The 12271-nt window shown below is 48.1% G+C and overlaps 1 protein-coding gene across 1 annotated transcript in view; it reads left to right on the forward strand.

The window, feature by feature from the left end:
* The window catches only part of CHCHD6 (coiled-coil-helix-coiled-coil-helix domain containing 6), a 337874-nt gene extending 337033 nt beyond the window's left edge, over positions 1 to 841 (forward strand). Inside the window, 1 exon segment of the mRNA XM_037034052.1 lies at positions 493 to 841. Coding sequence (XP_036889947.1) covers positions 493 to 841 — 349 coding nt within the window.
* Positions 842 to 12271: the final 11430 nt, after the last annotated feature.

Raw genomic sequence — 12271 nt, forward strand, 5'->3', positions numbered from 1 at the left:
GTAAAGTATTCCCAAAACATTGAAGTGGTTATTTTTAGAAAGTGAGATTCTGAACAGTTTTCTTTTTAGACATTCCTATAGTATTCCCAGTTTTCTTCATTGTGCATGTATGGTTTTGAAATCAGAAAAACAACTTTGTGTGTTTTCTCCTTGTGTAGACAATGTGTATAATCACCAGGTCACAATTGGGTATACAACTTAGGCCAGAATTGCCTTGGGAGGCAGCAATCATCAGCACTGAGATTCTCTGGCTGGTGACTGGGCCTTCTCCCCCTTGGGCAAGCAAGACCCCAGTTCCCCTGGGCATCTGCTGCTGTTGAGCCTCAGCCCCCATAGCACCAGACCCTCCTTGGTCCCCTTTTTCTCTCTGAGGAGTAACTGGTTACTGATGTGCCAAACCCACTGCCTAACTCATGTTGTTAAGTGAGTGAGCCAATTCCCTCCCTGCCCACTGCAACTGAGCCCCAGACTTTCCTGCTTTCTGTCCTGCAGGCCTCGCAGGCTACAGCCCATATGCCCAGGGCTGCAGGCCCAGATCCTTCGCTGCTACAGCAACCACCTACCTGAGGTACTCCTGTGCTCAGACCTGGTCAAGGCTTACCAGCATTGCATGACCACTGCCCACAAGGTGCCCTGGGTGGCTGGGCTGTGGGGGTATAGGGGGGCAGGCACTATCAGTACTGAAACTGCCGTCTTTGTCTGCTACGTCAGACATTCTAACCTCAAGGTCTCTGCCTTTAACACAGTGAGGGACTCGTGGGCCTTAGATTCCCTCAGTCACCTCCTGGTTCAGATTTCCTACCCGGCTGTTTCTACCAGTGCTCTTGGAAATCTAGGCTAGGAAAAGGGCCCTGTGGGCACTGGGCCCTACAAGACTGAGTCTAGGAGCAGCACTGCATAAAGTCAGACCCCCACCTTCAAGGAGCCAGCCACCTAGTTAAGGGTATGCGTATGCCACCACTTCTTACCTTTGAGCACTTGGGGGTAGGAGAATGGAGGAGGGCCCATGATATAGGGTAGAGGTCATGGAAAAAGCAGGGAAGCCCTGTGGAAGGGAAGAGGCTTGGGGTTCTGGAGGTGGAGGAATGGGTGTGGTCTGCCTTAGAGGCTGAGGGTCCTGGGTATACCTCTCTGCCTGCCCCACTCATATGGTCGTTTGAAGGGGACCATCCTCTGATGGGTAGGAAGGGGTAACAGTCGGCCCAGGTCTAAGGAGGGCTGTGACTGTCCTAGATATGGGTCTGACAGCCTCCTTCCCCTGAGATGTGGTCCCAAGCCTTTCCCTGGCCTTCCCAGACAGTTGTCATTCTCCTCTTCGTACATTCCCCAATTCCTGGCCCTCTTCTAGACCAATCTATCCCCCTATCCAGGTCCAGCAGTACACTGTCTAGACTGGACCCAGCTTCTCCCCCACCCTGACATGGCACACACACACACACACACACACACACACACACCGAGGGGCACCTTGGTGGCTTGTACTCACCAGAGGGCTAGTGTGTTTTTTGAAAGCTGTGGGTCCTGGCTAAGTGTCTCAGTTGTTTGCAGCATCATTCCATGCACCAGAAAAGTTGTGGATTTGATTCCCAGTCAGGGCACTTACTTAGGTTGTGAGTTCGATTCCCAGTTGGGGCACATATGGGAGGCAACCAACTGATGTTTCTCTCACATCAGTGTTTCTCTCTTTCTCTTCCTTCCTTGCTGTCTCTAAAATTAATATCCTTGAGTGATGATTTTTTAAAAAAAACTGTAAGATGGGGACTTTTTTCCATGGAATAGCCTCTTTTGCCCAAGTAGGATACAAGCTGCTGTGGGTACTGGTGGTGGAAAGCCTAAGGTCAGAGGTTAAGTGGCCCTTAGGCCTGGTCTGGCAGAGTCAGCTCCTGAACAGCCTGGCTTCACCAGAGCTCTTCTCACTTTCCTGTCAGCCTGTCTGAGGCTCTGCCCATCTCACACCTGCCCAGAGTCAGCTCTGGGACAGAGTAAATCCTGGTGCAGGCCCACATGGGACCAGGTGAGTGCAGAGTCTGGATAGGAGGTCTTTTCCTCACCCCTGCAGAGCATGGTAAGCCCTTTACTCTACTTCAAGGTGAGCAGAAAACATGCTATCAACCATTGCTACAGCACTGTCCATGGAAGGGACCTGCACCTAGGCCAGCTTGCTAGACCACACTGGGTGGACCCTTCCAAGCCGCTGCTCACCACATACCTAACTTTATTTTTACTAAGGAAAAGACCTAGAGTCTTGCTGCAGCCCCCTTGGCTTCCTGGCAGAGCCCCATCTCTGTTCTCCCACTCTGTCCAGGCCCCATGTCCATGGCAGTTGTCAGTCCCTCTCCCCAGCAGAGTATATCTTTAACAGCCTTACCAGTGTAACTTCATTGCACTGAGGCCAAGATATGATCGTGAAGGAAGGCAGATTGCATTTAACTCTGTTGTGTTCTCTCTAGCTCCAGCATGCCCGAGAAAGACTCTGGGGCACTGCCAGGCCTGGCTCCCTCTGTCCCACACCTGTGCCATTCCTCCCTGCAGAAAAGCATATTTGACCTGACTCCAGAAGGGCCTCAATATCAGACCCTTCAACTGCACCCTGTGTATGGAAGGTAGACAGTGCCAGAGAAAGTCCCACTGCCCCCTGCCAGCCTCCATCACAGAAGGAGCCTGGCAGAGCCAACAATGGAAGTTCAAGGATCTCTAATAGTGATTTGCTTCTAGAAACAGTCAGGTAGCAGTGTCTCTGGCAGCAGAGAATAGATACACGACAGAGGCCCACCTGATTGGAAGTTGTGCAGAAGGCACTTCCCAGACTGGACAATTTCCTGCCCCTGTGCAGCACTTTCTGAGCATGGGGACATAAGCATGTGTGTGAATGTGAACAGCAGGCAAAAGTGTGAGGGCTTTATACAAGAGCGTGCTCTCTGAGTGGTTTCACACAGACAATTCTCAGAGAACAGAGAGGAGACCTCAGTGTGACTGAGGAGAACTGAGCTGAGACCTGTCTATCTATGGGGGTGGGGAGGTCAGGTGAGTGGAGGATACATGTTAGCTGGTCCCTACAAGTATGTGCTGAGTGGGCTCTGGGCATGGAGGTGAAGAGGGCCACTTCTGGGTTTTAGGACCAGCTGGGGAGGACCATTTCCATTAAACAGTTATAGTCCCCAGAAGCCCAAGAGCCTAGGCCTTCTTGGAGCCTAGACCTGAGAGTGAGCAGGGTTGCTGCAAGAAGGCCATGACTGAACTCTGACCTGTTCTCCTTTGTAGGGTTGAGAAGCAACCATTGTTCCTGACCCAGGCTATGACTTGGAGCCCCGAAGAAGGGACCAGTTATGGGACTTCAGCCTACAGACCCCCCAGGCCACAACCATTTTCTGCCAGATGCCTACAATGCCCCTGTGCTTGGGGCCACCATGTGCTTAAGAAATGGAGGATGTGCTACCATCTGAAAACAAATAAAGCAACGATCTTTGTTTTCAGTTATTTCCACAGCTGGCAGACAGTCACTGCTGCCTTTTCTGTGCAGCTCTGTGCTGAGCCCAGCAATGTAGGCTAATGAGACAGGCTGCACACCTTGAAGAGCACCAGAGCACCCAGCTTACCAGGGGAGACAGGTGGGAACCCATAATTCTACTATAGCCACAGAGGCAGGTATGAGATAAAGTGAGGGGGAAATGGTTCTTTCTAGGGACAGAGCAAGAAGAACAGGCCAGCTTCCTGACAGAGGCTCTGCTTGAGCTCCAATTCGACTCTGTATGGAGGACTGCTGGGCAAGCTAGAGGCTGGTTAGAGTGGGATCCCAGATGTAGGCTTGGGGGAGCACAGACTGCACACACTGGGCATTTGCAGAAAGCAAAGTGGGGGCCATTGGGCAGGGGGTAGATGCCAGGCAAAACTGCTAAGGGCTGTCTAGCAGGGAGCAGCACTGTCCAGTCCCTCATAGTGATGCCACACACATTCCCATGGGAGGTTGGGCTCAAGTGGGACAGGACTCCTGAAAGCTGGCGAGGTGAGCCAGGGCACAGATGGAGGCCTAGCTCAGGAGTTAAAATGGAAGGACTCTGGGTCTGGGTGGAAGAGAGGGGATGATTTCCAGATTTCTGACCTGGGTGCTGTTGATTCTATAGACTACAATAAGGGACACAAGGGATTGAGAGAGGCAGATGACAGCTAGATTTGCGATATGTCGTGTTTAGCTTGTGTCCAAACACTAGCCTGCTAGTCCTTGACCTTTGGCAGGATCCCTAGCTAAGGCACCTACAGCACCTAGGGCTGTACTCTGGCCTGGCCCAGTGCAATGAGGCAGCAAGAGGAATGTGAGTCGGGGCTTCTGATCTACTAACCACTCAGCTGGTGGCCTTGGATTTCCTGCTAAAGTTTGGAGAGTCCCAAGTCATCTGGAGCCAAGAGCTGCAATCTTAACTCAGGTTTTGCAACCTAAACATCTCTGCTCATCCCCAGATTCTCATTCATAAACTCAAATGGGAGGTTGAAGCTTGGCAGTGTCCAGGTGTCTGAGCAGGTAGCATAAAGCAGTTTTATTCAGCCAGGCTACTATTGGCTGAAAGGAAAAGAGCTTCAAGAGATGCCCTATTTAGAAGTTCTGCATAGCTGATGTTTGGTAAGCTTACCAAACCACACAGAGGTGAATGGTCAGGGTGGATGTCAGGGTGCTCTGTCCTGAGCCCCCTCTCAACCTCCCACTGGCAGCCCGGGGAGGGGCTGGTCCTATTCAAGGTCAGCCTAATGGACAGGTCACCTGGCTGATTGATCTTTTTACAAATTTATTTTTATTGTATTTTTCATTACCATTTATCCTTCATACACCTTCTTCCACCTCCACCTGGCTGATTGATCTAAGACAGAACATCTGGCTGAATGACTGACATCAGAACAGTCATTCAGCCAGAAACTGCTGAGGCCCTCCTGAGAGTCTTTCAGAAGCCTCTGGTGTCCAACTTTGTCCAACTCCCAAATCTCACAGGAATAACTCCAGATTCCATACTCCTACCCTGAAGCCATTTAGAGGCAACTGTATGTACACATGGGTCTGTGTGTACCTGTCTACCCGTATGTGTATATATAGGTACCTTTGTATGCATATGCATGTATATGCATGTGTACTTGTGTTTGTGCACAGGCAGCCAGCTGTGTTCATCATTTGCTAATGCTCCTAGCCTCTCTCTACTTGGATCTCAGCCCATTTCCCTGACTTCTGGAGTCAGAACCAGCTTCCCTTGCCTGATATCCATCCCTCCCCTGCTGGGGACTTAAGGAGTGTGTGTCCAGAGCTATCTGTGTCAGTGTATTGGAATGTTAGTGTGTGGGGTGGGGAAGGAGTGCATGTGCTCAGGGTGCAGGCTTTGTTGCATATGTATAGACATCTGTACTTGACCTGCTTACATGTGGACCTGCATCTCCATCCCTCCACATGGCCATACCTATAGAAGTCAGGCCTGAGAGAGTACTACATGGGTGAGAGCTATGTCCAGCAGGGTGTGGACCTGGAGGCCAACAATCCTAGGGTCAGGTCTCAGCTGTGTGACTATTGAAAGGGGTATTAATACTCATCCCGCCCAGTTGTGGGGGATTAAATATGATGATACTGGCTGTGAGTAACATCCAGGATCCAACTAGGATGGAAACATCACCTAGACATATGTAAAAATATACACATGTTCACAAAGGATTATACACCAAAATGTTATAGAGGATGATATGACTAGATTATGGGTGTGTTTTGTTTTATATATATATTTAACTATATGTTCTTTTGTTCTAAACTGATTTGAACATGTTTATAAAATAGCCCCAAAGCTCATCTCCTCCTGAATGCCCTTGGTGGATGTAGCCCTCCATGGCCTTGGCCCTGGGTCAAGGTGGCCCTGTGTCCTGTCTTCACAAAGGCTGTGTGGCCCAGTGATTGCTCCTTGGCAAAGTTTGGATCTCTCTGAATAAGGAGCTTTTTTTACTTGCTAAGCAGGAGCAGTGACGTTAGGAGAGGAGGAAGGCAAGGCCCAAAGGTATGAGGGATTGCAGCAGCAGGAGGGATCTCCTTAGTTATTTATCATTTGCATAGCAAACATTGTCATTGAATGCCTGCTATGTGCAGTCCTGGTTCTAGAGCTGGACATGCAACATTGAGCAAAACAGAAGGACCCTGCCCCTAGGAGTTTGGAGATCCAAGAGAGACAAGATAAAATCAATGCTATAGGATGTTTTGCAATGGGGAAAAAGTAGGGAGCCTAGGAGCACCCGAGGTGGAGGTTGCTATGTCCAGGGAGGACACCCCCATTCCCTGAGGGTTCCCACTCCCAGACAAGGCAGCTTCCAGCATCTCTGTGCCCTGGAAACCAGCATAGCGAAATCCAGGTTGCTCTGAAGGAAAAACACTTTCATTTCATACCTGATAACCTGCCTCATTAAATTTAATGAGCCATTTATTCCTGTTAAATAAACATCAACTAATTATAAAAAATATATTTGTTGAAGTTTGACTTATGGAACAAATAACCCAATTACATGATTATTCAGCCTCAAAAGAGACACAGCTATGAAGGGTGCAGACCACAGCAGAGGGCATGGGTTGGGGGGTTGGTGGAGCACCTGGAATTCAGAGTCACAACCCCTCCCCACTTCCTTTCCAGAGTTCAGTGGGCCTTAAGAAAGTGTCCTGGAGAGCTAGGCAGACTGGAACCCAGACAGGGGCTGACTCAGGCCCTGCCTCAGTAGGGCCCTTTTAGTGCAAGTGACAGAACGCTAGCTCAAATGGACTTAAACAAAAAGTGTTGTTACCCCCTGTGATTGAAAAGCCCAGGGGGTAGCCTAGGCCTGTGTGGATCTCAGAGCTTTCACAGTGCTTGGGACCTGGTCTCTCTCCTTGCATCTCTTAGCTCTGTCCTCTGTGTGGCCTTCATTCTTGGGCTCCATGAAGTGCCCCAATGATTCATTCCTTATAGAGTTTCTCTTTCCCTCTAGCTCCAGCTTAGGGTTCAAAGACAGGCAATAAATTGCTGTAGAACAGACAAAGTGACATCAAGAGCCTCACAGGAGAGACCAATAAACATGTGAAAAAAAATGTTCCATGTCCTTATGACTCATCAGGGAAATGCAAAGTAAAACCACAAAGAAATACTTCTGCACACCCATCCACTGGCAGAATTTAGCAAGGACAGACAATACCAGGTGCCAGTGAGATGAGCAACCACCAGGTCCCTTATGCACTGCTGCTAGGAATGCAGTATTAAACTACTTTGGAAAATTGTGTAGCGGTTTCTTATAAAGTTAAACACCCACCTACACTCTGATGCAGCAAGTTTATTCCTGGGTTGATATCCAAGAGAATGAATGTGCATAGTATCTGGATGGTACACACAGAAATGTTCATATGACTTTATTTAAACAGCCTAAATATCCACAGACAGTGCAATGGATAGGCTGTTGTTTATACAACAAAATACTACCTAGCAATGAAAAGAACAAACTAGAGTTCCCATAATGACAAGAATGAATCTCACATTTAGTGGAGAGAGAAAAGCCAGATAGAATCTACGCTTCTCCTAGCTTCCTACTAAATTACCACAAACCAGCTGCTTACAACCATGAGGTCGTGGGTCAGCCCTGGCATGGCAGAGCCAGGCTGGGTTCCTCTCCCAAGTTCCCCTGGCTGTAGGCAGAACTCCTTCCTTTGTGGCTACAAGATGAAGGGCACTCCAGTCTGAGGCCACATGACTCAGGCCCACCCTCAACAGGACACTCACTTCTTCAAAGCCAGTGAAGGCAGCTCTTGTGACCTATTGGTTAGAAGCTAGTCACATACTTTTAGGGAGAGTTACACAAATCTGTGACTTACTGGAGGACAGTCCTTAAGGAATCTATTTCTACTAAGTTCAAGAGTGAGGGAAGTATCTTGTGGAATAATCTCCCAAAATCTGGTGGTAAGAGGAAAAATAAAAAAGAAAATGAAGGAGGTCAAGAGCAGGGTGTAGAGTTTGTATCTTTTAAGAAAAAAGAGGCAAGAATATTCATGGGTGTCTGCATTTGCTTATAGTAGTGTACCATGTCTCTGAGCTGAGGGCCAAAAGGAAGGAGACTAGTTTTTCATTATGTATGCTACTTGGATTTTTTTTTTACCTTGAGCATACATTTTAGTAATTGAAAAGCCTGTTTTAATTGTTTTAAAAATGGTAACACCTCTTGGAAGATTAAACAGTTCTGGAGGTTTATTGGAAGGCATTGCCTCCCCCTGAACCCCGCCTTGCTGTGGAAAGGTGAGAGGCCAATCACATGACTCCAATTAGTCCAGTAAGCTGCCAGGATCTTTGCCAACTGATGGGGAGAGTACACCTGAGAGTTCACCCAGAGGAAAGTGGCTGGCTACTTAAAAAACCCTTGTTAGATAATTCCAACATCTGTGTCACCTTAGTGTTGGCATCTGTTGACTGTGTTTTATTTTCAAACAAGCTGAGCTTTCCCTGGTGCTTGCTATGATGAGTGACTTTTGATTGGGTTCGCACATTTGGGTTACTGAGCTCCTAGGTTGCATCTCAGCCTTTGGTTTTATAGCTTGGCTCCTCAGACCCTGATTGGGTGTCAAAGAGGGCACAGTCCTGTTACTTTTGAGTAGGAAGGTAGGTTCAGCTCAATCACTTCAGCCCTGGAAATTTTAACACAGTGAGAAAACTTGGACTGCTTTCCTAATCTCTGGGGGTCTGATTCTTAGGCTTGAGGTGCAAGAGCAGGGAGTGGCTTTTTCAGAGGACATAGACCCAGAGAGGGCTTCCATCCTTGGGGACATCATCTGCAACCTGACTGTGAGCTCCAAAGTGACAAGCACCTACTCTGGACCTCCTGGGCATAATGGTACTGTGGGGGTTGGTCCAAGTCAAAGACTGAAAACTGGAGATCTTCTGGATGGCTTCTTCTCACTGGTGTGTCTTTTTCACTCAACACTTGCCCAAGAGCATGTCCGTGCTTTCCATACTTGCCCTCTAGCTCCAATTCACTGCCCACTCCAGCCCTCATCAGCTTCTACACCCAATCTGCCTTACTCTTTACATACAAACATCACCTACTTGGACCCTGGAGTCATCTGAGTTTGAAATCCCAGGGCAAGACAATGCTGAGCCCCTCCAGTGTCCTTGAGGAGTGTCTGTGGAGTGGTAGGTGGGGAGCTCTGCCACTGTGTCTTCCATGTAGCACAGTGCTGATAGTAACTTGATTGCATCTTCAAGGACAGGGACAGCTGGTGACAGACCTAAGCCCACACTAGTCACAGCTGGCACAAAGAGGGACAGGAAACCTGGGGAGGGCTCATGAGTGGGAAGGCTTGTAGTCAGGGAGGAATCCTGAAGGAAGGGGAGTGGGAGAATGGGCCTTCAAAAATGGAAAGTGAAGGTAGGGGCGCTCCTGGAGAAGGGCACAGCATGGGGAAAGAGCAGATATGCAAAGGCATCTTTGGAGCAAGAATCTCAGCCTGGCCTTCTGCAGGATTCAAGTCAGCAGAGTAGGTGAAAGTTACACTCACCTCCTCCAGGACCAAACTGGATTTACAACTAAATTATAGAACAAACAACCTGAATAATCAACTGAAGACTAGCTGAACAAAAGTGTTATAACCAAGGATTTATGGAAGAAGCCACATGAAAATTGTTTGGAAGGGGGGGCCATGAAAAGGGCTGGTGCTGGACCCATGTGTGACAGTTGTGAATCCAGATTGATGTCTCATCTGCAAATGTCCTCCCTGAGGATTGTGGGGTCTCAACACCACCTGGGATACCCAGCCTGGAGCACCAGAGCCCACATAACATCTGGCTGTGAAAATCAGTGGGAATTCTGTTCAGCAAGGAGACAGGAGTCTGCTAGAAAACCAGGTGCCCTCTTAAAGGGCTAGCATGCAAAATCTCATTTGCAGCCATTCACTCTGGGCTCCAGTAGAGGGAAGGCAGCTTAGGAAATTGTATGGCTTCAGGGAAAAGGCTAAAATGACAGCTACCAAGGTCCTTGTATTGAGGCCTTCACCCATGCCACCCAAAGACACCGTCTTTCCAGGGTCAAGGACTCCGCCCCCGCCCCCATACAATATCAGCCTAAGGAAATGCATTAGCCCCACCTCTCAACTCCCTGTGGCAACACTATGTCAAACTTGTACCCTGCAGAGGTATCTGCTGCCCACCACTAGCCTGGGACCAGTGGTGCAAACTTTCTTGGAGGGCTCTTAGGGAGGTACAGTGGACCTGAGGTATCAGAAAGGAACAGGAAAAGACTGAGTTCTTTGGCTCTAAGGTGAGGACCATTTTTGCCTCTCACACTGGACTGGTGTCAGTCACCCTGCCCCACGCCTGCCACAGAAGATCCACTAGCCCCATCTTCGTGACTCCCTAAGGCCCTATTGTGTGGAGCTGTAGCTATGCAAAGTAGTGAGCTAGCTGCTGGCAGCCTGGGACTATGGTGCATAATTTTTTGGAAGGCTCTTGAAGAGGTCTGGACAGATGGGGTGGGATGGCAGAAACTCAGTTTTGTGGCTATAGAGCAAGGGTCAGTTTTTCCTTGCCCACTAGCACCATCATTCCTGTGCAGAGCCCTTCCTCCACTCAGTCACATCTTGGTCTGCTTTAGCCCAATGAGCTCTGCTAGCCTCACCCTGACAACTCCCTGAAACCCTGCCCCATGACAAATGTCCTCATGCCCAGAGTGGCTGTCAGCTGCCTGTGGTATACTCTGAAACTTTTGCTGAGTAGCCTCAGACCCATCACTGGCACAAAGTTTGAATCTATATCAACCTGGTGAATACCACTAGGCCCTACCTGGTAACTTACTGAGATTCTACCTCAAGCAACTGGCATACGACCAGAGGTACTTTTGGTGAGTGAGTCTAACAGGCATCCAGATGGCAGAGGCAGGTGAATGCGGATCTCAGGGTACCTTGGGAATTTTGCTGACCTGCCCTCAGGATTGCTGCTAGTGGAAGCTGGCCTACGTATTCAACTTGGCCCCTCTCATGTATATCCAGGCCCATCAGAGGCAGCCACAAACTTTGAATTTCCATATAGCTCCAAACTGATAGCCCAAGGGTGGTTACAGGTATTGCCTGTCATTGACCTGCACCAGAATCCCTCCCATGAGACCCCAGAACCAACAAACTGGTGGTGAGCTTCAGACCACATCAGAACACAACCCAATTAGCTCCACAGTGCACACCCAAAGGGAGATCTGAGCAGGCACCAGACCCTGCTAGAGTGAATTCTGCCTCGTGAAGTCAGCTACCCTACAGAAAGTGTGGTTAGGGTCAATCCTCATAGTAAGCCACCTGAATGTCAACCCCACCCATGGAAAAGCCAACAATAATCAAGACTCAATGCAATAGGAGGGCTCACACAACCCACACAAGGAACATTCCTGGAGCTCCTAATGCAGGTAATCAGGGAGACCATGCCACTGAGCCTCACAGAAACCCAGTGCATAAGGCCACCATACCAAGACTGGGAGACATGGCAGATCTACCTAATACACAGAAACTAATACAGAGAGGCAGCCAGAATTGGAAGATAAAGAAACATGCTCCAAATGAAAGAACAGGAGAAATCCCCAGAGAAAGAACTAAATGAAATAGAAACAACTACTCTGCCAGATATAGAGTTCAATGATGCTCAAGGAACTTAGATGAAGAATGGATGAACTCAGTGAGAATTTTAACAAAGGGATAGTAAGCATAAAAATGAATATAGAAACCATAAAAATCCAGTCAGATATGAAGAATGCAGTATCTGAAATGAAGAATACACTAGAAAATTCAACAGTAGGCTAGATGAAGTCAAAGATTGAACTAGTGATTAGGAAGACAAGGTAGTATACCCAATCAAAACAAGAAAAAAGAAAAAAGAATTTAAAATTATGAGGACAGTTTATAGGTCTTCTGGGACAACATCAAGCATAACAACATCAGCAACATAGGAGTACCAGAAGGAGAAAAGAGAGAGGAAGGGATTGAGAAATGATTTGAAGAAATAATGACTGAAAACTTTATTAACTTGGTAAAGAAAGAAGACACACAAGTCTAGGAAGAAGAGAATCGTAAACAAGATGAATCCAAAGAAGCCCACACCAAGATACATCAATCATAATTGAAATGCCAAAGATTTAAGACAAAGGTCATCTTAAAAGTAGCAAGAGGAAGACAATTACCTACAAAGGAGTTCCCATATGGCTGTCAGCTGACTTCTCAACAGACACTTCACAGGAAATAGGGATTGGCATGAATTCAAAATGATGCAAAGCA

The sequence above is a fragment of the Sturnira hondurensis genome, unplaced genomic scaffold (assembly GCF_014824575.4).
Source record: "Sturnira hondurensis isolate 20B ecotype Veracruz unplaced genomic scaffold, ASM1482457v3 Scaffold0021971, whole genome shotgun sequence".
NCBI lineage: Eukaryota > Metazoa > Chordata > Mammalia > Chiroptera > Phyllostomidae > Sturnira > Sturnira hondurensis.